We start from the raw sequence: 24,518 nt of genomic DNA on the forward strand, positions 1-24,518 counted from the left end.
AAAGACGTGCACCACCACTGCCCAGCCTAAAAAAATATTTTAAAAACATTTGACACAGGCTGTCTTAGTTAGGGTTTCTACTGCTGTGAAGAGACACCATGACCATGGCAACTCTTACAAAGGAAAAGCATTTAACTGGGTTGCTCACATTTTCAGAGGTTCAGTCCATTATCATCACGGTGGGACATGGTGGCATGCAGGCAGACATGGTGCTGGAGCTGAGAGTCCCACATCATGTAGGCAACAGGAAGTGGTCTGTGACACTGGACAGATCTTGAGCATATATGAGACCTCAAAGCCTGCCCCCACAGTGACACACTTCCTCCAACAAGCCACACCTACTCCAACAAGACCACACCTCCTGATAGTGCCACTCCCTTTGGGGTGCATTTCCTTTCAGACCTTCACACAGGCTGTCACTATGTTGCCCCAGCTAGCCTGGAACTCACAGAGATGCACCTGCCTCTGTCTCTCAAGTGCTGGGATTAAAGGCATCAATCACCTGCCTGACCTAAAACAAACAAACAAAAAACAACTGTTTACAGAGCATGCGGCATTGAAGGGTTGGGATAAGGAGGGGAATTTCCACGTGAGCAATAAACCACCACGGCACAGTCTATACAATGTGCTCTGACTTCCTGCTTTATTTTCACTCATGGTGACAGACAGCACAGCAAGAGCAAGCAGTCAGTGTTCATCGTTCTGGGGCCTCCTTCGAGCATTGAGAGTGAGGAATAAAGCACAGAACTCTGTAACTCTAGTGCTTCAGGGTGTACTGCCACGCTGCTTTGATCCCAGTTGCAGGAAGAGCCTGGGTGAGAAGCTCCTTGTGCCTAATGGTGTAAGGTATCTTTTACAACACAAACACTTATACTATGGGATATTTAGTAGAAAGTCTATTCCCTGTCCTCAATTCCTGTTTGTTTCATTTTCATGTACTCTCTTTGTTTGTTTTTTTGAGACAGGGTTTCTTTATGCGTGTTCCTGGCTGTCCTGGAACTTGTTCTGTGGACCAGGCTGGCCTTGAACTCACAGAGATCTGCCTGCTTCTGCCTCCTGAGTGCTGGGATTGAAGGTGGGCGTCACCACTGCCTGGCTGGTGTACATTTTCTTATACAGTGCCATTACCCTGAGGTGGAATCATACCATCAGGACTAGAAATGAAATCTGGGGAGCACAGCTTCTACTGAGACCTTAAATTCCAGCCAAGTCTGACTTTAATCTCAGCTTCCCTTCTTTCTGCTTAAAAGGACATTGATCACTCCCCAGATTTGTCCTCCTTACTTCCTTGCCCACCAAGCCTATTGCTCTTCACCTGCCTCTCAAGAATGTTCCAATTCCAGTGTTCTTACTTATTATTCTGATCTGTACAATTCATTTTGTTTTCTTTTTTGGGTTGAAGTCCCACTTCCCGAGACTGGCCTTAGCCTTAAACTTGCAATCCTTTTAGTTCAGTTTCCACAAAGCTAGGGTTACAGGCATAGGCTGCTGCGCCCTGCTTGATAGTACAATTTTAGGGATTATATTATTGTCCCAACATGCTTTTCTCTTTTTTTTTTTTTTTTTGTTTTTTGTTTGTTTGTTTTTGTTTTTGTTTTTTTCTTTTTTGAGTCAGGGTCTCGTAATACCCAGGCTGAACTTCTTATACAGCTGAGGATGCCCTTGAATTTCTTGGTGGTCCTGCTTCTACCTCCCAAACACTGGGATTGCAAGCATATGCTGCAACACTAGGCTCATTCTTCTAATGTTACACTTAAAAGAGAATTTCTGGTCCTGTGAGATGGCTCTGAAGATAAAGGTGGTTGTTGCCAAGCTTGGCAGCCTGAGTTGGATCTGTAGGATTCACATGGAAGAAGGAGAAAACTCCTGCAGGTTGCCTTCTAACCTACACACACACACACACACACAAATAAGTTTTTAAGAAAGAATTTGTGGCATACTTCATTTAATTTTTCCTTTCCTGAAAGTTTGCTCCCCCATCGTGTGTGTGTGTGTGTGTGTGTGTGTGTGTGTGTGTGTGTGTGTGTGTACGTACATTAGCTAGCTTTTCTCAACTTGAACTTAAAGATACCTGGGAAGATGAACTCTCAGTTGAGGACTTGCTTCCATTTGATTGCATGTGGGCATGTCTTAGTCATTTTCTTGATGGCTAATTGAAGGAGGAAGGCCTAGCCCACTGTGGACAGGGCCATCCCTGGGTAGGTGGTCCTGAGTTGCATTAAAAAAGTAGCTGACCTTGAGCATGGAAGCAAGCCAGTAAGTAAGCAGCGTTCTTCTGTGTTGTCTGCTTCATGGCATTTATCTCTCAATAGAGAAGCAAAGTGAAATTCTTCTTTCTCTCTCTGGTAGATTTTCCAGTTTCCTAGTACAAATCTGCCTCCCCTTTTGGAAACTTCTCGGTCCAAGGGGTGGGTTTCATCTTATCACCTTTTCTTCTGGCTGAGCAATCCAAGGTCACAAAGCCTTTTGCAGAATCTTTGCCTACCAAAGCCTAGGTTTCTTGATCTAGAATTACACCCTGAGCACAGTCCAACAGGGGAGCTCCAATGTAGGCTTCAGACAGCATGCCTGGCTCCTCCTGAGGCTATGCAAATAAGATTCTACAAACTTGCTTTGGTTTTCCTGTGGGTCATGCTTAGACTAAACACACACAGCAACCCAAACATTCCCACTGCTGTCTGAATCTGTGGGAAGGAAACCCCCTGCCCCCTCAATGCAACATAATCTTCACACATTCCCCTGCCCACAAGGGGGTGTGTTGTTTGCCAGGAAGTTTCAGTTTTATTTTCCTCCCCTCCAGCGAAGTGAGAGATCTGTCAGTGGTTAAGAAATAGGTCTTGGAGCTACAGCAATAGCTCTGTGGTTAAGAGTACATACTACTCTTGCAGAAGACCTGAGTTCACTTCTTGTGGAGTCCCCTTTTTCCTCATAGTCCACTGTGGATGGTATGTAAGGAATCACTAAATTTGCATTAAGTGGCAAGCTCCTATCATATAGCTGGATTAGTAGCAGCATGGCCTATCAAAGTAGCTACAGTATGTCACCTAATTACTATATGAGCAGCAGGACAAAAGCATTTGCTGGGTACTGAGTCAAGAGTCATCCTTGAGATAAGTCAGGCATTCAGGCCTAGAGAAATTCTCCAAATAAGGGTAAGTAGAGAGCAGAAAGCCCTTTCTGGGAGAGAGGGAGTCTTCCATATTGTCCTGAGCTCCAGGGAGCTGGCAAGCCATGGTATACTGCAACCTCAGACCACCTCAGACCAGCAGGACTTCCCAACAACTTCTCAGCACCCATATTAGGAAGCTGGACTGCCTATAACTCCAGCTCCAGGGGATCCAATGGCCTCTTCTGTACTCAGAGTACACTTGCATACACATGTATATACCCCACATAAACACACACATAATAAAAAAAATCTTAAAAAAGAAATAGGTCTCATCATTTCTAGCTAAGTAACAGGATTATGTTATGCTTGTCATGTAAAGATTGACAAATTTCCCTTGACACTATTAAGAAAAATTCTAGACAGTTGCAAAAATGAAACAAATATTTCAGTAAACTATTTGCTCCATCAGTTAGATATGCTCCATATATCTACATCCCTATACATCCACAAATATTTCTTATTTCTTTGATATATTTCAAAATAAATTTAATCCAGATGTGGTGTGCATGCCTTTAATTTCATCTCTTGGGAGGTAGAGGTAGGAGGATCTCGGTGAGTTTGAGGTCAGCCTGGTCTACATAGTGTGTTCCATGTCACCCAAGACAATATAGCACAACCTGTTTCAAAAATAAATAAAAATAAATAAAAAATTTAAGATATAACAATTCACAGAATTTCTGTTATAATTCAATATTTGTTCAAATTATTTTCTCTTGAAAACTTTATGCACATTTGTAATGATGTGTGTAAGACTTAAGTGTATATTGTATGAGCTTTGAAAAATGTACCCAAACCCTAGCAATTCATAAACTGCTATTATCACTCCAGCTACATCTGTCAGGCCTCTTTCCCATCAATTGCTCTCTTCTGGACATGGCAGCTTTGATTTTTTTCACAGTACTTTAGTTCTGGCTGTCTTAGAGGCTTACATAAATGACATTACTCAGTGTTAGTTCTTTTGTACAATACGATTCTGTATAAAGCTTTTATCGCCTCATCACATGATATCTTTCCTTCATCTATGTTGTTGGATCAACAATTGTCTTCTTTGTTACAATTTCTGAATAATATTTCATTCTGCAAATGTACCATACTTGAGCATTTGTGCTATTTCCAGTTTTGGGTTCCCTGGAGCTGGAGTTACTAGCAATTTTGAGACTATAAGTTACAGATTGTGGGTTCTGGGGACTGAGCACTATGATTACCTATAACGTGCACATTGTGCATTTGCTCTTCCAAGTTGTTCACAGCACCCTTTACTTCTTTGTATCCTTTGAGCTCTCTGTTTGCTGCACATGCCTCAACCCAGGGAACCACTGTTAATGTTCTATCTTTAAGATCTTTTTTTCTATTTTTTTGGGACCAAGTCTTACTATGTAGACCAGGTTGGCCCAGAACTCACGGAGTTCTTCCTGCCTCTGCCTCTGCCTCTTAGAGGCACTCACCATCATACCTAGCCTGATTTCTTCTTTTATTTCTTTTTCCTTCCCCCCCTTTTTTTTTTAGGCTCTCACGTACAAACAGGGTCTTTTATTTCATTTTTAAAATCTTGTTTGAGACAAGGTTTCATTCTGTAGTCCAGGCTGCCTTAAACTGGAGTCATTCCTCCTGCCTCAGCCGTCCCAGGCCTGGGGAGCTAGGGACTACTTGTATAAATCACCAAATATAGGTTTTAATTTGTTTGCTTGCTTGGGGAAGGCTTTCATTATATAGTTTAGGTTGGTCTTGAACTTCCAATCCTCCTATCTTTACTTCTTGCATGTTACCATGTGTTACCATCTACCAAGTCTATCTGGTACTCTCTGTCTCTCTGTCTCTGTCTCTGTCTCTCTCTCTCTCTCTCTGTGTGTGTGTGTGTGTTGGAGAGGTGCATTTGTGTATACTAGGCCAGCACTTTGTTGTTGAACTAACTTCCTATCTCCTACTTTCATAATGGATGAATAATATTAACGCAAGTGCCATTTGTATCAAGTTGTCTTTATTCATTTATGCATCAATGGACACTTAGGTTGTCTATATATCTTGGTTGTTATGAATAATGCTGCAACAAACATTGTTTTACAATTTGCTGTTATTTTTATTTTTGTATATATGTGTATGTGTGTGCTTGTGTGCTGCACACCAGCAGCAATCCAAAGAGGGCATCAGATTTGCTAGAACTGGAATTAAAATTGGTTGTGATCTGCCCAAACTGGCACTGTTAACTGCTGAGCTGTCTCTCTTGCCTTAAACATTAATTTAAATAATAAAGATCTCCCCAGGTTCAGTAGAGAGATGCATTGAAGTGAATTTTAGGTAATCCTTCAATAATTCCAGCCAGTTGATGGTGGTGCATGCCTTTAATCCCAGCACTTTAATCCCAGGCAGAGGATCTCTGAGATTGAGGCCAGCCTGGTCTACAGAGCTAGTTCCAGGGCAGCCAGGGCTACATAGAGAAACCCTGTTTTGGAACACCTAAACCAAACCCAAACAACAGCAATAATAACGATAATAATAGTAATGACACCAGTTACCAAAAGCTAGGGAAATTGTGAAAGAGATCCAAGAGTACTCCCACAGAATAGATTAAACAGGGTAGGGTGAACACCCACTACAGGCTGGGTGTTCAGCAGTTTGGGAGTGGTACTAAACAGGATATAAGACATGGCTGGTCCCCTCTGCAGGACTGCTGTGATCTGTCACACAGAAGAGTAATTACAGTCAAGACATGGTAGTTTTATTGTCTTGTGGGTATATGACCAAAAGTGGGATGAAGAGTACACATTAACATTTTTAATTATACACATACACGATTTTAGTTACAATGTACATTTTTAACACCTTTAGGAATATTGTTTTGTTTTGTTTTTCAAGACAGGGTTTCTCTGTGTAACAGCCCTAGCTTTCCTGGAACTAGCTGCATAAACCAGGCTGGCCTCAAACTCATAGAGATCCGCCTGCCTCTGCCTTCCAAGTGCTAGCATTAAAGGCGTGTGGTATCGCTGCCCTGTGATGCCACTAAATTCTAAGAATGCCCCATCTCTACACCATGTCTGTTTATTGGTCTTTCCCTTGGCTAATGATCCTGAGCTCCCCTTGTGGGTACCCCTTTTTAGAGCAATGTCTATTCAAGTCTTTCATTCACTGGGATATATTTGCTACCAGGTTGTGTAAATTTTCTCAAAACGAATCATGGATATTAACAGTTTGAAAACATTTTCCCCAACCTGTAAGCTGCCCTTTTCTTTTCTTTTCTTTTCTTTCTTTCTTTCTTTCTTTTTTCTTTCTTTTTTTCTTTACTCTGCCTCAGAGAAGCATTTTAGTTTGATGTAGCTCCACATTGTTTGCTATTGTAACCGGAGCCTTGGCTTTGGTAGGCAAGAAATTACTGCCAAAGGCAATGCCAGTGAGCGTCCTCCCAGGTGTTTTCTTCTGGGAGTTTTATGGCTGCAGGTCTTTGGTTTAAATGCATTTAAAAATGCATTTTGAGGAAAGTTTCTATGCATGGCATAAGACAAGGGCCCAAAGTCACTCACATGTGGGAACCTGGTTTTCTATCACTACTTCACTACTTATACCTTTTGCTTTTCTTTCTTTCTTTCTTTTTTAATTTAAAGGAGCATGCCTCATTTAAGAAAGAAGATAAACCTCATGTGAATGAGGTTGTGATAAACACAATCTCAAAGTGTCTGGAGAACTGGCTTTTACCTGATTATACTTTCAAATATCACAATATTTATTGATAGATACAAGTATTCAGGGCATGAATACGACTTTATGAGTTAAGTAGACTTAATCTTAACACTATAATGAGAAGAACCAGTGAAAATCTCATCATTTGTTTCCCACCCACAAAACAAAACAAAAACAAACAAACAAAAACCCAAAAAACAGGTTAAGTGCATCAGTGATCAGTTTTGAATAAAAAAAAAAAAAAAAAAAAGGGATTTCTACACTTGCCTGGCCTCAAAAGATATTAAAAACTAGCACACAAAGCCCACAGCTAGGGGATAGGAATACAGGCAATATACTACTACAGCAGACATCTTCAATTAGTTACAAATTCTCTTGTGACAACCCAGTGGATAATGCTGCAACACTTAAGTATTTCTGAGCATGGTGGATATATACAGTATTTAGGATTGCTATTTGGTTTTATAACTTGAAACAGTCTATGATAATGGTGTCAAAGAAGGTCTTACAATAAATAAACCCTTTGTCTTTGTATGCGTATGTATATGCATGTATATATACACACACACACATATATATATGTGTGTGTGTGTATATATTTACATTTATATACACATTTTACAAATAGGAACATGTCTAGAACATGAAGGGTTTCAGGAAATGTTTGAGTGAATGTCAGTATGTGACCTAATAGGATCCTTTCTTTCTTCTCTTTAATAATTTAATTTTTAAAATTTTGTCTTATTTATTAGAGCGCATATGCACACCTGCCTAGCTCAAGTGTGGAAAACACGGAGTTGTCTACCTTTCCATTCTTAATGGGTTCTGAGGGTCCTCAGACTGACCTATCTATCAGCTTGGATCGCTCCCTTCCTTCCTCTCTCCCTCCCTCCTTCTCCCTAATTCTTCTCTTTCCCTTTAGATTTTCTTTTCTTAGGCACCTCAGCTTGGTCTCTACTTCTATGCAGCCTAAGATGACATTGTGATCATTCTGCCTTCATTTCCCAAGTGCTGCCATTACAGGCATATACTACCAACCTTATATTACTGTGTAGATCTGGGGATGGAACCCGGACTTCTTGCATGTTAAGCAATCACTTTGCGAACTAAGCTAATCGCCTGGCTATCAGATATCTAAGTGGCAAGACACAATTTTTAGAGACATTATTTTGGCTTAAGGCAAAGCTGGGAATTAAATGAAGAATTATTTTGTGTTCGGTGTAGAAGTGAGAGCCAGCATAGTGCCAGCCCTGAGACAAACGAAGTTGTTTTCTATATACATCGCACAAAGGATTTGTGTGGTTAAAAAAGTGAAAGGAGTCAATAAACTATTAAGGGTACCCCAAGGAATGTCAATGCAGGAGCACATTTTTAAAGTTATGTTTACTTAGACTCCCTCGCCCCGCAAAAAAACTAAGTAGGTAGTTCTTAATTTTTTTTTCCCAGTCAGTATTTGTCAGTAGTTGTCATTAACTCATTATTAATGGTCCAAGGGCTGAGATGCTTCCAAACCTTGCTCAATACAGGCCCCAAGTGTTCCTTTAAGCCCCAAGAGGGAACCGACTTTGGCTGAAGCCTTTGCCCAAAGCCACACCCACTGCCTGGCCTTGGGACTTGGGGCTGGCCCAGCAGCGCCTCTGTTCACGCATCGTCTGGGACCCGGCGGCCGGAGCTCCGGTGTCCCCCGCGAGAGGAGCGACAGCCGGGCTGCCCCGCAGATGAAAGGACAGAGGCCTCTCGGTGCGCACCGCCGCGCTCAAGCTCATTTGCATATAGACGGGCGCGGCGCCGCGACAGGAGGGAGCGCGGACGCGGCCCCGGGCCGTGGCGCGCGCGCGCCCTGACAGCTCGGCCCTGCTCGCTCACTCGCTCGTTCCCGGCTTCCGAGCACAGCATGGCGGTCAAGGTGACTCCAACTCTCTGCTGCTGCTTTTATTGCATAAGAGACGTTCCAAGGGCCCCGAGTGCAGCCCCTCGCTTTTTCCCGTTGCTTTCTTTGCCTGGTTCTTGGCCGGCGCGTCCCGGGGCTCTAGATTGCGGGTGGAGAGCTGTGCGGGGCTTGGACCGGAGAGAAGAGGATGCCCGGCTGGGGGAGGGGAAGGAGGAGGGATCGTGAGTTGGAGGGGTTCATGAGGACCACGGTTGGGAGGAGGAAAAGAGTAGTGTTTTGCCGTAGGTACATAGGATTGCCAGCACAGAGTTGGAAAGCATAGGAGAGGGAGTGAGAACAAGTGGACAGGAAAGCCCGAGATACCCAGGGCATCCGCGGTGGGGGAGGGGGTGGGTGTTGTCATTTGGGGCCTCAGTGCAGCTCAGGGCACTGGTTGACATTTGCATGGCAGGTTGCAGGGTGTCGGAAGTATTGGTATTTGTGGCAGCTTTGGTCTAGGTTGGATGGAGAAAAAGGGTCGCCAAGATGACGATGTGCGGTTACTGCTTTCCATAAGAAAGGCTGCTAGGCCCGGGTATTAATTTGGGTGTTTTACATCTCCTGTTGCTCCACTCTTGAGGCTCTCTGGATTTACAGCTTGGTAGTTGCTACTGTGTAGCTAGTAGATGTGGAATAAAGCAAACCATTATATTGTTTGGTTTCCCTTTCCAGTTCAGAGGAAGTGTCGTCTGCAATTTGCTGTATCTTAGGTTACTCACATCCATTTTCCTCACCCGTTAGCCATAGATGTCTAGTTTGACAGGTGTTATCAGCAATTAAGCTATGGGGTTGTTTTGCACTAGATATCCTTTGAAAAGATAAGCACGTTGTTAGCAGATGTAAACTATAATATAAAGAGATTGTGTGGTTTCTAGCAAACATTAACTAGTTCCTCCACTCCACCCCCTTATAGGTCCATACAACCAAGCGAGGTGATCCTCATGAGCTGAAAAACATATTCCTACAGGTAAGTTAAAGAATTTTACATCAAGGAAAGAAGAAAAACAGCACAATCATTATTCCTTTTCAAGCTCTAACTTTGAGAAGTATTCTACTTCCATGTGTTCTCTTAAACATGAGTGGGGGATGTAGTTTGTACTCTTGCTTTGTGTTTTAGATAGGGTTTCTCTGTGTAGCCCTGGCTATCCTGGAACTTGATCTCTACAGAGCAAGACTGGTCTTGAACTCAGAGACCTGTCTGCCACTATCTCCACCATGCCTGGCTGTTGTACTTTTATTAACAACTGATTGAAAGGTTTCCTTTATATTGGGAGTCAATAAGGCATTTTCCTGTAGTTACTATGTTTGTTTGCTTGATTTGATATTATAAAGTTTTCTTCCTCATAAATGTCTATGTCATTTGTTGTACAGTAATACAGCTATTATAGTTGTGCTTTCCCTTCTAATTATTACAACCATAGATGGGGGTGGTGACCCAACATGTTTACTTTAGATTTTTCTGCGAGGAGGCAAGTGAGACAGCTCAGTGGTGCTCTACTCAGAACCCATGTATATGTGGGAGGAGAGACCTAACTGCATAAAGTTGTCATTCTCTGACCTTCACATGTGCGTGTATATGCACATATGTTCACACACCCAAACCTTACAGTAATAAATTATTTGAAAAATAAGAAAAGGGGCTGGAGAATGACTCAGCCAATAAGGGCACTGTTTCTTTTAGAAGACCTGGGTTGGATTCCCAGCACCCACATGGCAACACTCAATGGTCTGTAACTCAGTTCCAGGGAACCTGACATCTGCTTCAGGCTTCTGAGGGCATGACATGCATGGAGTGCACAGACATACACACAGGCAAACTATCCATACACATTTTAAACAGGAAAATTTTAAGGATTCACCTTGTTTCCTTTTTTACCGTACTTTTAGAATCAGTGACTTGATTATGGACTTAATTTAAAAAATGTTGCTTAGTTTTTTTGTTTTGCTTTCTTAAGTTTCTAAGCTATTTTACTAAAGATAGTGTATTTCTCGGAAGTGGGTTCTATCTAGACACTTAACCTTGGTCAGGCTCCTTCTGGGTACTATTTCCCTCTATAAAATGAAAGGTGACCTTCAAGGTTCCTTCTGATTCCACATGTCTATGATTCTATTTTAGGAACAGATTCTAGCTTCTACTAGTGAGCCTAGGCTAGATGGTACTATTTTTCCCCCTGGTTTTTTGAGACAGGGTTTCTCTCTGTGTAGTCCTGGCTGAACTTGCTTTGTAGACTAGGCTGATCTTGAACTCACTGAGATCGGCCTGCCTCTGCCTACCAAATGCTGGGATTAAACTTGTACACCATCACTACTGGACCTAGATGACACTTTTAACTGAGACATGTAGTTCTCTTAATTATTGTTGGGGAGGAGATTGCATTGGTGAGCACACATACCATAGTTTATGAAAAGAAATTAGTAAAGGCAGGGGTGTAGCTCAGGATTAAAACATATTTACCTACCTTGTTTGAGGCCCTGGGTTTGATTGTTTGCACCAAAAGAAAACAGAACTAGAAAAATAAGATTTATTTTTAATTTTTAGATTTTAGACAAAGGCTTACTATGTAGCCCAGCCGTAAACTTTATTTTATTATTATTATTATTATTATTATTGTGTGTGTGTGTATATATGTGTGTTTTGAGATAGGGTCTCTCTGTGTAGCTTTGGAGCCTGTCCTGGCATTCGCTCTGTAAACCAGGCTGACCTTGAAGTCACAGATTGCCTGTTTTTGCCTCCCAAGTGCTGGGGTTAAAGTCATGCACCATCACCACCACCCCACCCAGCCTTGAATTTTTTTTATCCATCTTACCTTGTCTGTCTGTCTGTCTGTCTATCATCTGTCAACATGGTCTTACCGTGTAAATCTGGCTGGCCTGGAACTCCATTATTATACTAGGTTAGCCTCAAATTCATAGAGATCTGCCAGGGGTATCCTTGAACTTGTTTGATCTTTCTGTCTCAAGGCTCCTGAGTGTTGGGATTGTGTGTACAATCATGCTTCTTGGGAACCTTAAGTTTTAGAAAGTATATTAAAAGGAGGATGCTTTCTGGAACAAAACCAATTATAATAGAACTACACAAGTATTCTCTGGAACACACAAAAATAAATCCTATCACATGCTTAGAGTCAGTTGTTTTGTGGAGAGCTCATGGAATTTAGTTAATTGTATTTTCTGATTAAGGAGGCATGGAAGGAATCAGCTGAGATGCTGTATGATGTAGTGAAAAGAGCTGTGTTTCAGGTACCAGGGACACTTTTTTCTTTTTGTTGTTGTTGTTGTTTGATTTTTGTTCAAGGCAGGCTCTCACTATATAGCTCTGACTATCCTGAAACTCACTCTGTAGACCAGGCTGGCCTTGAACTCACTGAGATCCACTTGCCTCTGCCTCCTGAGTAATGGTATTAAAGATGCGTGCCACCAGACCTGGCATTTTTTTTTTTTTTTTTTTTTAATCTAGCCTTCCCCGGTTTCGTCCCATGTGGGACACATTGGAATGTAAGAAAATAGGAACTGGGTTCTTTTTGAACCCAGCTTTGAAAATTCAATGTAGGAAAAAAAAAAATCTGACTTGTTATGAATTTGTTACTGGTTTGTGTGTCTTGTTGTTTGGGGTGGGTAGTGATGGTGGGAGTGTGGAGAGCTCATAACTACCAGCATTTACACTTTAGCTTTTCATCTGCTATCAATATCTTTGCACATTGTTGTTATTTTGTGGTGCTTGGGAACCAAGTTCCTCATATATATTAGACAAGCTTTCTACCCCTGAGTAGAGTAGCACTCTATGGAAGGGTACCCTTTGTCCTCTAAGCATTATTTTGATATTGTCTGTATCTTATTTATGTGCTGAAAATTTGTGCAGTTTATTGATTTATATTTAGCATTAAACATAAAGTGCTGACTCAAACATCACCATTGTTATTCTTTTGTTTTTCTAGTCAGAATCTTGCTACATAGCCCTGGCTGGCTTGTACTCATTATGTAGCTCAGGTTCACCTTGAATTCAGTGTCAGAATCTTGCTGCATAGCCCTGGCTGGCCTTGAACTCACAGAGTGCGTGAATGACTGTGAGTGTGGGCATGAACATGCCGCAGTACAAGTGTGGAACTCAGAAGCCAACTTCCAGGGCTCTTTGCTTTCACAGTGAATCCTGGGCATGGGACTCAGGTCACAATGCTTGCTTCACAAACTCTGTTAACTGCTGAGCCATCCTTTTAACCCTTCAACAATATTTACCAAGGGCGATTTGTTATGTTCCATGCACTTGTGTTTCATTTGGTAGTAATCGTCAAATTAAATAATTTGATAATAATTAAATCAGAGAGGTGATGGATTAAATGACTTGGTCACTGAGTTCATAAGTTATAGAGAACATCGTCAAATCAAGAGAGTTCCAGAATCCATACTTTTTTTTTTTTTTTAATTCTAAGAGGAGCATCTTTAGCCAGACATGGCGACTTACACCTTTAATCCCAATGCTTGGGAGGCAGAGGCAGGCAAATCTCTGGGAATCCTAGGTCAGTTTGGTCTTCCTGTTGAATTTCAAGCCAAAAACAAACAAAAACAAACAAATAAAAACCAAAGCAGCTTTATGCTAGGTTGTAGAAGGAAGAATCTAAAACTCCTGATTTTCCTTTTTTGAGACAGGGTGTCACTATGCAGTCCTGGCTGGTCTAGAATGCTCTGTGTAGACCAGGTTCACTTTGAAGTCATAAAAACCTGCCTGCCTCTCTAGTTCTGGGACTGAAGACATGCACCACCATGCCAGGCTGAAAATCCCTTTTTTGACTCCATTTCTACTCACCTCTAAAAGACTTTTTATTTCTTTTCTTTAAACTAAGTATTACTAACTTTGTAGCCCCACGCTGATCTCCAACTTGCAAACCTCTTGCCTCAGCCTCCCAAGTGCTGAGTTTACAGACAGTGCTACCATAGCCAGATCTAGAACGTGTGTGTGTGTGTGTGTGTGTGTGTGTGTGTGTGAATGTGAATATATTCTTAACCGTTAAATTGCATGCTTAGGGAGTTTTGAAATGGGGTGATTTTTGAAAATTAGAGTTATATTAAGGATTTTAGCAGCTATATTTTGCTGTGAATATTAAAGATAAAATTACTTAGTAGATAAAATTAAAACGTGTCTTTGTACTATAACTACCTAGGAAAACTTGGCTGAGAGGTTTGGGTTTGAGACAGTAGGTAGACTCTGTGGAGTTCTGAGTGGGCAGTTGGGAGTGGTGATTCCTGGCAGCTCTTTTCGTGTATTGGATAAAGTGTGGGGAGATTGGAAGTGTCGGCTAAGGGGCTATTGGAATAATCCATGTAGTAGTAATGACCTGGAGTGGCTGATGTCTGGAGAATGGGAAGGCAACACAGCACCAGGGACTTTGTAAGTGCAGAAACTGTTACTTGCGTTTTTAGGATGGATGTCAATGGATAGGGCATCTGTGTGGGGAATTGGAGGGGGTGGCTACTGAATTAAGCTTGACTGCTAAATAGATGTGACCCACCAAGTTAAAGACAGCTTAGGATAGATACAAGTTTGTATGGGTGTTAGACAAATCCTTGTTAGGAGGAGTAACTATAAAACAGGGCAGAGATAGCACTCAGGAGGCAGAGGCAGGCTGATCTCTGTGAGCTCGCAGCCAGCCAGGTCTACAAAGTGAGTACCATGACAGCCAGAGCTACACAGAGAAACCCTGTCTTGAAAAACCAAAACAACAACAAAGGAAGAAAGAAAGGAAGAAAGGAGGGAGGGAGGGAGGGAGGGAGGGAGGGAGGGAGGGAGGGAGGGAAGAAGGAAGAAAGAAAGTGATAGGAAAGGAAAAACCCACAGGGCAGAGAACCGGGATCCGATTTCTAGCTGACACTCCTGGTTGAAGGAGGAAGGAAGAATTGAGCTAGGCGAAGCAGTGCCATGAGAGCTGGAAGTAGGAGTTTCACAAAAAGGATAAATCAAAGAATAAAGTACCCATGTTCTGTTAGTGTAATCTGATTGAGTGGGACTCTAAGGGAAATGTGAGTTCAGTATCATTTCAGCTTGCTACTTGGAAGTCTACACAGGGCTGAGGAAATGGCTACATGAGTAGAGGTTTACCATGCAAGGGTGAGAATCAGAGATGCCTAGAACCCACATAAAAGCCAAGCAGGTGTGGCAGCTGCAGCCTATAATCCATTTACAGGGAAGTATATTCTGGGTTCAGCAAGAGATCTTATCTCCAAACTACAGAGCAATGGCAGAAGAAACTCAATGTGAACTTAGGGCCATATGCACACATACTATACATGCACACAGGTAGCAGACTTTCTTTTGGCTACCAACCAGCTCCCAAATCAAGACATGGAGACTTATTAGTTATGAATGCTTGGCCTTAGCTTATGCTTGTTTCTGGCTAGCTTTTGTTCTTTAATTTGAATTAACCTGTTCCTCTTCATCTACGTTTTGCTTCAGGGCTTTTTGTTTTACTTTGTTTTTGGAAACATGGTTTCTCTGTATAGTCCTAACTGTCCTAGAATTAGCTGGCCTCAAACTCACAGAGATGTGCTGCCTCTGCCTCCTGAGTGCTGGGATTAAAGGAATGTGCCACCAATGCCCGGCTTGTCAGGGCTTTTAACCTTTCTTTGTGTATGTCTTACTACTTGTCTGGCTGTCTGGTGGCTGTCTGGTTGGCCCTCTGTGTCTCCTTCTCTTCCTCCCCTATTCTCTCCTTGTTTTCTCCTGAGCCTAGATTTCTCTTCCTACTTATTCTCTCTGCCCACCAGCCCCGCCTATCCCTCTACTGCCTAGCTACTGGCCATTCAGCTTTTTATCAGACCAATCAGGCTCCTTAGGCAGGCAAGGCAACACATCTTTACATGTTAAACAAATACAGCATAAACAATGTAACACATTTTTTGCCTAGTTAAAGTAATATCCCATAACTCACACATACTCAGAAAATATTTAGTTTAAAATATCCGGACACAATTGGGAGTTGAATATAGCAACACATATCTATAATTCAGTACTCAGGAAGCTGAGGCCCACTAGTTCCAGGCCAGGCTGAACTACATGGAAAAACACTGTCTCAATAGAGCCTTTAAAATAATAAAAAGCAGGTTGGAGAGATGGCTCAGTGGGTAAGAGTGCTTACTGCTCTTGCAGAGGACCCAAGTTCAGTGTCCAGTACCCAGTACCCACACTGGGCCGCTTACAACCACCTGTAACTCCAGCTCCAGGAAATAAGACACCTTCTGGCTTGTGTGGGCACCACCACACGCAGACACATATATATGTAATTAAAAACAGAACAAATCTTTAAGCAACAACACAGTCATTTGTCATGTACAACAACAAAAGAGTCTTTTTGGTTCTTTTGAGACAAAGTTTCTCTATGTAGCCCTGGCTGACCTGGAACTCACTCTATAGACCAGGTTGGCCTTGAACTCACAGAGATCTGCCTGCCTCTGCCTCCTGAGCACTGGGATCAAAGGCATGTGTCACTACTTCGATACTAAAAGAGCCCTTCTTGAAAGTGCACACATTTCTGTGCTTATGGAGTCATGTGTGTAATTCATGATGGGCTTCGAAAAGAAACATCCTAGACACATGGGAGAGGGCCTGAGCACTGCTCCAAATGATATGACAGACTTTGAAGACTCCCCATGGAAGGCCTCACCCACCTTGGGGAGCAGAAAGGGGATGGGATGGGGTTGGTAGGGGGAAAATTATATATATAAAGGAAAAAAAGAAAAACATCAAGTATAGGGAAGAACTTTTCTTCCCACATATTCTATCGTTCTTTCTCTTTATCAATTTATTTATTTGGTTTTTCAAAACAGAGTTTCTCTGTATAGTCTTGGCTGCCCTAAATATACTCTGTAGACCAGGCTGGCCTCGGAGATCTGCCTGCTTCTGTCTTTTCTGGCTAGGATTAAAGGCATGTGTCACCATGCCCAGCTTCCCAGCGTTCTTTATTACTTCTCAAGATTTGATGAGCTATTTTTGTTTGTTCCCTTTTCTTTACTTTTTCAGATAGGACCTCAGATATCCCAGGCCAGCCTCCAATTCACTGAGTAGCTGAGGGTATCCTTAAACATCCGATCTTCCTGCCTCCACCTCCCCAGGTGCTGGGGCTCAAAATCAGGCGTTGGTGTTGGGCAAGCATTTTGGCCTCTGAGCTACATCCCTAACCCCTGTATTTTCTGTTAGTTAATTAACAGAGGTTTTAGGTGCTGGAGATATGGCTCAGCAATTATGAGCACTTGATACTCTTACAGAGTGCTCAGGTTGGAGTCCCAGCACTCACATAGTGGCTTACAACTATTGGTAACTCCAGTTCCAGGGTACCCAACAGGTGGTGCACATACATACACACAGGTACACCATTCATACACATCAAGTCAAGAAAGAAATCTAACAAAACAAAATAAGAGACATTCTCTAGGATTCTGCCTTCCCCACCTCAACCCCCTCCTAGCCCATGAACTTGGAGCACAGCAGAGGAATTCTTAGCCCTTCAACTGTGCTGTAATTTTACAGCCAGTTCTCAGGCTAAGATTTTACTATTGCCATCCTTATCACAGTCATTTCTTGATTTATCTTTCTTCTTTTACCTTTCCCGCCCACACACTATCATTGACCCAATTCTTCCTCCATCAGAAGTGTGCAGCAGTGGACGTGTACAATAGAAGTAATAAGAGGTGAGGTGAGGTGCAGCGGGGTGCAACTGGCTGTTACGAATCTGATGAGTGTCAAAAAGAGGAGTCAGCCTTCTCTTCACTCTGTGACAAAGTAGGCTCGTCACATTTTTTTTTTTCCGTTTTAAAAAGAGCTCTTAATTCTTTTTAGCTGGTAGACTTCCCGTGTTCATTTATTGGTTTAGTGTATGCGGAAGGCAACACACGTGGAGACTATACAAAGTTTGCTGAGATACAGAATTCAAACATTAGTTTGATTTCTCTTTTCTTCATAGTGCTGATGGACAATGAAAGTTATATAACACATGGAAGTGCAGGCTTTGGTCTTCTGTGTTATTTATTTGCTGTGCTTTGAACCCAGCAGCTTGCTTATGCTGTACAAGTACCCTACCACTGAACTACATCCCCAGCTCTGTCTTGCTTACTTTAAGTTGAAGAGTAAGTGGAAGGCGGTAACAATATAAAGCAACAATGAGTCTCTTAGGGTTTTGTGACAGCACACATGTTTAGTGGAAGGAAGTTTCCTTTGACTCACTAAATACTTGTTTATGTACTATGTTGTTTACTTGTTTATGGAAGGAAGGCTGAGAATGGACTTGCAAAGGCTTTCAGCAAAGGATCCTTTGGGCCTGTGCTGTCAAGTGTGGGAGGTGCATCACGGCAGTTACAAGTAAGATGTTAAGGGTCAGAAATGTGCTTGCCACATAGGCATGGAGACCTAACTTTGGACCCTCAGCATCTAGGAGCGATCCTGATATTTAAACAACAAAGCTTAGAAAAAAGAGATTACGGCAGGCATGACAAGTACAATAAGGAAATAAGAAGAATTATGCAAGGGCCACATTTTCACCACATTCAAGAGATCGGTACTGGCTCCTGAGAGTGTGTTAATGTTAAGAGCCGAACACTCAGGGTGAAGTGGTGGAGAGGATTCCAAGTACAGGGATCATGGCTATGTGGTTCCGATGCAGAAAATGGTTTTGCTGTGTTCACCAGCTAGAAAGGAAGCGCCAGTGAGTGACAGGGCCAGTGAGAGATAGGCCAAAGGAGCCACATCCAGCAGGCTTTAGTGTCTAGGCCATGCAAGAATTTGGGATTTTTTTTTCCTTAGCAGCAAGATAGAAAACAGAGAAGACTCCCCCCCACTTCACTTTGGAATGGCTGAAATTACAGTTTCAACAGGACACATTTAAGTAGATCATATTGATATGTAAACTGGTTTTCCCATTTCCATGTGTCCTGATGCATGGCTGCTTTGAGTAGACACCGATTCTTTGAGGTTTCCTTTCCTTCTGTCTGTCAACAGTGCAACTAGACATCTTGAAATGGATAAAGACATGCCAGAGGTCTCAGAATTAGTCCAGTTGGAGCCAACGTGGGCTTTGTAGGCAGGGTGATTTGTTTTGCTTCTTAACCTCTTGTGTGTTTGGTTTAGTTTGGACTTTCATTTTTGTTTTTTTGGTTTTTTTTTTTTTTTTTTTTTTTAAATAGGCTTGATTTCACTAGGTAGCCCAGGTTGACCTTGAATCTTCCTTTCTTACACTCCCATGTGTTGGGTTATAGGCAGTGAGCACCACACCTACCTTCCAACCTGAGTCTGAAGTCTTGCTTCACCCATTTTTGTTGTGCCTTAGGTATGTATACTGCCTTTGGAGTCTATTTCTCTCTGTATAAGGGCTGATACACTCAGTACAGACAGGTTTTATAAAGGTTCACTGAGGTGACTGCTAAAGTGTTGAAAGATCTTTTGTTTGCAGAGCAAGGATGTAGGAAAGAGGTAAGAAAAATAGTTCTTGCAAGCAGAATATAGAAAATCACAAAGAATGGACGTGGACATGGGTGGAAAGGTCAGGAATTATGAGAACAAGAAAGTTACTATGGTGATGGGACTAGTGGTTATATGCTAGGCTGATCTTGTTAAATAGGGATAGTTACTGAATCATCAAACCTTTGTGGAATAACTGAAGGCTAAATGTACAGCCAAGAGAAAGCCAGAGTATGAAAGACGTTTCTCACAGGTCTTGGCCCACCACAAGGAAATAGACCCCGATCCTGGAACAAATGGTCCCAGATGAACAGCCCTCTCTGCGTCACACCTGGCCAATGGACAGTCTGGGGACTTTCCAAGTCATTCTATGGTTTTTCCCTTGAAGAAGAACAGATCATACCTGGGTGATCTCTCAAACATGAGATCATACTTTGTAATCAGTCACTTTGTGCTCCATGCATGTATTCTGATTTGCAGTTTATCTCTATAAAAAGGAGCCTGAACCCTTTGAAGGGTGTGCAGCTTTCTTTCCCCTAGATTTCTGACACCAGAGTGCACTCGTTCAGTAAACACCTCTTGCTTGTTGCATCTCCTAGTTTTGGTATTTGTGTCATGGGGCTCTCCCATCGGCCCATCAGGACCCTGGAATTAGGGTCTTACAGTATGCCTGATACACTAAGAACCAAATCAGGCGTAGTGTCTTGTTCCAGTTCTGCATAGAGATGAAGACTTCTTTCCTCTGTGAATACTATCTTAAGTCTTGTCTAGGTAGCTGTGCTGAAATTCATAAAGCGACTCCACTTTTAACTCCACTGTTAACATGTGTTTATCATCATGTGTGAGTAATCAAGTACATTAAGACATGCATCTGAATGTCCTCACAAGATCCCATGTGCAGATGTTATCAACCTCAGTGGTGATTACACTGTACAGTTCCGAGGCTGTGGCAGGCAGCATCTGTTTCCTTCTGAACTGTCAGTTGCATAGTTGGGACCAGGATAGCAGTAATAAGTTAACCATAAACTGTTAGTACATTCAGAATCACTCTGTTATTTTCTGCTTCAAAAAAATCTTTCTGTGGGACTAGAACGATGGCTCAGTGGTTAAGAGCACTTGTTGCTGTTACATAGGATCTGAGTTTGGTTCCCAGCACCTGTTAGGTGGCTCACAACCATCCATAGCTCTAGTCTAGGGGATCTGATGTCTTTCTATGTCCTCTTTGGGTAGATGTGTGAGCACAAACACATAGACACATATACACAAAACAAAAAAACAAAACAAAACAAAAACTCCAAATATATAAAAAAGCTAGTAAGATGCAGGCTAGATTCATTCATTGCATTTGGTTGATCCCTTTCTCTGATCTTGTCAACATCTTCCCACTCAGGATAAAAGGTTTTCTTGTTCTGTGACAGAAAGTTGTTTTTCAATCAAATCTTAACAACATCAAGGTATGCTCTCTCCCTAGGAACTGTACCTTGATTATCAAAGAGACACAGTTTGTCCAGGCTTATGAACATATATGTTCCTTGTATGTTCCCATGGTTACTTAGAACAAGAGAGTGAAGTGTTTACTTAAAGAACAATCCAAATGAATTACTCAATTTAGTCACCCCTGGGAAGATTCCTGGTTCCAGTTATTGGATTTTCTGAGGTCATTATTTTATTTCCAAGCTTTCTGATTCTTTTGAAGAGAGAATGATTTTGGAAGCCCTAGCATTAGTTTATTTCAGCACTCACAAGGCTCTTGAGTTCCTTCCCGATCTGTTAGAAATTGCATTGTCCTTGCTGACAGTAGGACTAGCTATAATGGACAGAGAAAACATATGCATTTTAAGTTTTACAATCTTTTAAAAAATTAATTGAATTTATTATTGTGATGTTGTTTATCCGCTTCCACCCCTACATGGGTTCTGGGGTTTGACCTCAGGCCATTAGGCTTACATCGTTAGGTGGCAAGCTCCTTTACCCATTGGGTTATCTTGCAAGTCCAATTTTGAAATCTTGCTGTCTATTTTTTTTCAGTACATACACAAAATAGAAAGGAAAAATAGGCAACAGCATTTGCAGAAGCATTCTGAGCAAGAAAGGCAGAATTCTGGAGAATTTTGTGTACAAAAATCAAATAGGTTTTGTTTGTGATGGATCTGAAGGTTATATATGTAAATTTAATACCTATATTAGACCCAGATGTATGGGGCTGGGGATGTAATTTTGTTGGCGGAATACTTGCCCTGCAAAACACACAGTACTGGGTTTGGCCTCAGCACCTCATAAACCTGTTGTGGTGGCACACACCTGAAATTCTTGCTGTGAGGAGGCTGAAACAGGAGTGTCACCACAAGTTTGAAGCCAGATTGAACCTTGAACCTAGCAAAACCTCGCATCAAAAAGTCTAAAACTGGGCTTTTTGTGAGTTGGCTCAACAGGTAAAGGTGCTTCCTGCCAAGTCTAATAACCTGAGTTCTGTTCCTGCACCTCCCCATACACACAATAAATAAATGTAAAAAAATATATTTCAAAGCACACAAGTACATTAGTTAAATGGAGGAAACCACTTTTCCTTAAAACATGTGATTTTAATAATCTTTGGAAATTTTTGTATTACTCACTAAATTATATTTTAAAGTATTTCTCTGTCTTAATGTAATTCTTAAAGTTAAAAAGTCAATTTGGCCTTTCTTGTTTGTTTTTGAGACAAGAGCTTTTAGATCTGGCTTGTCTGGAACTTACTCTGTAGTCAAGGCTGGGCTCAAATTCATGATCCTCTGCCTCAGTCTTCTGAGAGCTAGGTTTACAGACACGAGACACCACACCCTGCTTGTCACTTGTGCAGAAAATTATTTCTTTCCCTTTGAAAGACTTCTGATCTGATAGAATAAGCTTCTTCCCCATTGACTTGGTGTGTAAAAATAAGGTTGCACTTTCATGTGTCAGGTGTGCTGTGGTCTGTGCTCCTCGTGCAGGCCGCGTGTGCAGTGAAAGGGCACGCATTCCTGACTAAATTTGGCTTTCATGGGAAGCTCAAGCAGTAATAGTGGACAGCGAGAGGATTGGCTTCATGCTCTCAGCTCTTGCCCTGGTACATAATGTCCCCCTCTATTGTTCACATAACTCATTTTCCCACACAGGAAACACTCGGTGATATCTCCAGTTACCAAACTGGACGCCATCTCTGGAGTCAGTGAAATTGGAAGGATGTTAAGTTCTAAAATATTAGTTCATATCAATTGCAGCAGTCATGGAGAGACAGTTTTGACTCATATTACAGCCGTATGTTGGATATGTAGAGATAGCCACTTAGAGCAGTCACAGCTAATCTACCGGTGAGTGGACCCCTGGGCGCCCTCGGTTTGGAGAGAGGCAAATCCTAAGAATAACTCCTCCTTCGTGTTTGGGTAAAAGTCAATAGGAGGGCACTGCAACCCTCCCCTTGCCTGTTTCTGAGCATTTCAGAATGGGGACTTCAACACTCCTTTTTTCCATTTCCAAATACTTTGGTATTGAAGATCTCCTTTCCCTGCACCAACCAGCCAGCTATGTTGCTTATAACTACTTGTCAGAGAAGAAACTGAGAGATACTTGCTTATTTAGAGATGGAGTCTGCCAGTGCTGTCCAGTTGTTCTCAAGTGATTCTGCTTTAGCTTCCCAGGTAGCTAAGGTATGCACCTGAGTTGCAGGGTTTGGTTTCGTTTTGTTTTTTGCCAAAAAGTCCTCAATGGGTTACTGACTCTGTCCATCCTTCTAACCATGTTGTGTGTCTTACTCGTTGGACTGAGACCTGTCTGTTTAGGCGTCAGCTCTTAAGCATAGTACCCAGGATGGGCTTGTGAAAAAAGCACAGTAATACAAAAAAGAGTTGATTTCCACAGATTTTTTTTTTTTTTGGCTTAAAAAGTAGTTTTTCCAGATATGTGACTTTAGTTTTGGTATGCATACTTAAAAAAAAAAAAAGTTTGATCTTGTTACATTATATAATCTCAGGGTTCTAGCCCAGCCTGGTCTACATAGAGAGTTCCGGGACAGCCAGAGCTACGTGGTGAATCTGGTCTGAAAAATAAAAGAAATGAAACAATAAAAAAATGTATTTGTAATACATCACAATTTAAACATTTATATTTTTAATTATATGTGTATATATATTACACATAGTTACATATATAATTATATATTACATAATATATTATACATGTGTGTTTAATCACACACACACACACACACACACACACACACACACACACACACACACACCTCTGTTTTGGGGGTATATGCATGCGAATGCAGTTGCCAGCAGAGGCCAAACAGATGACACCAGGTCCCGGGAGCTGCAGGTACAGGTATTCGTGCATTCCTTGGCCTGAGTGCTGGGAACTGAGCCCTAGAAGGGCAGTAAGTGCTCTAACTGCTGAGTTATCTTTCCAGACCCAACATCTCAGTTTTCATTTATGCAGTTTATTTACTTATTTATCTGATGTTTTTGTATGTTTGAGTCAGGGCCTTAGTCTGACCTGGTGCTTACTAGTTAACACAGGTTAGCCTCAAACTTGTGGGAGGCTGTGTGAGTTAGCCTTCCTGAGTGGATTACAAGCCTGAGTTTCCATGCCCAGCACTGACATAAACAAACAAACAAACAGATAGAGAGATAATATGTATATACACACACACACATTTGAGTCAAAATATCAATCTGGCTTTTAACTTACACCACTGAAACAGTTTACTTCTTATTACTTTTAGACCTTTTATAAAAATTGTTCCAGTTATGATTTTTTGAGATAGTTCTTTTTCCCCTTAGTAGAAATTTGGAGATGTGTGAGTGCTTTGGAGGCTGTAATTAACACAGTTAGCTTGAAAGGTGGGTGTCATGTATTTGAAAGGTCACCTAAGGTTAATGTTAGTAAATTGCAAGGGAGTTTCTGCTCTCTAGTTTACGCCAGTCAGGGGAGGCCTTGGTGTATGCGTCTTTTGGCTTCAAAAGGCCAACCGTTTCAGGGTGGCACGGGTTTCTCCCCTCGGGCAGCAGACAGTTCAGTGTAATTACAACATGCTTTTGTATACGAAACCCTGCCAATTTTAATATGGGATTTTGATTACATACATGAGGACTCCAGGCTCTCATAAGGTCTATTTTGTTTTTCAAGCCTGAGACTGCCAAGGCCTTCTCAGGCCCGTGGGAACTATACTCCGTGTCAATGTAAATGTTTCTGGAAATGTTAAAAGCTGTGTGCATGTTTGCATTCCAAATGCTTGACCTGGGTTGAAAAAGTGTAATCTAGAAACTGTCAGCTTCTGTGAGCTGCTTCTT

The 24,518-nt window shown here is 41.8% G+C and overlaps 1 protein-coding gene across 1 annotated transcript in view; it reads left to right on the top strand.

Annotated features, from left to right (window-relative positions):
* The first annotated feature begins 8,540 nt into the window (after positions 1-8,540).
* Positions 8,541-24,518, top strand: part of Slc25a12 (solute carrier family 25 member 12) — an 88,019-nt gene continuing 72,041 nt past the window's right edge. The window contains exons 1-2 of the mRNA XM_051184497.1: positions 8,541-8,747; positions 9,685-9,738. Coding sequence (XP_051040454.1) covers positions 8,736-8,747; positions 9,685-9,738 — 66 coding nt within the window. The 5' untranslated portion in view covers positions 8,541-8,735. The remainder of the gene's footprint in view (positions 8,748-9,684; positions 9,739-24,518) is intronic.

The sequence above is a fragment of the Phodopus roborovskii genome, unplaced genomic scaffold (genome assembly GCF_943737965.1).
Source record: "Phodopus roborovskii unplaced genomic scaffold, PHOROB, whole genome shotgun sequence".
NCBI classification, from domain to species: domain Eukaryota; kingdom Metazoa; phylum Chordata; class Mammalia; order Rodentia; family Cricetidae; genus Phodopus; species Phodopus roborovskii.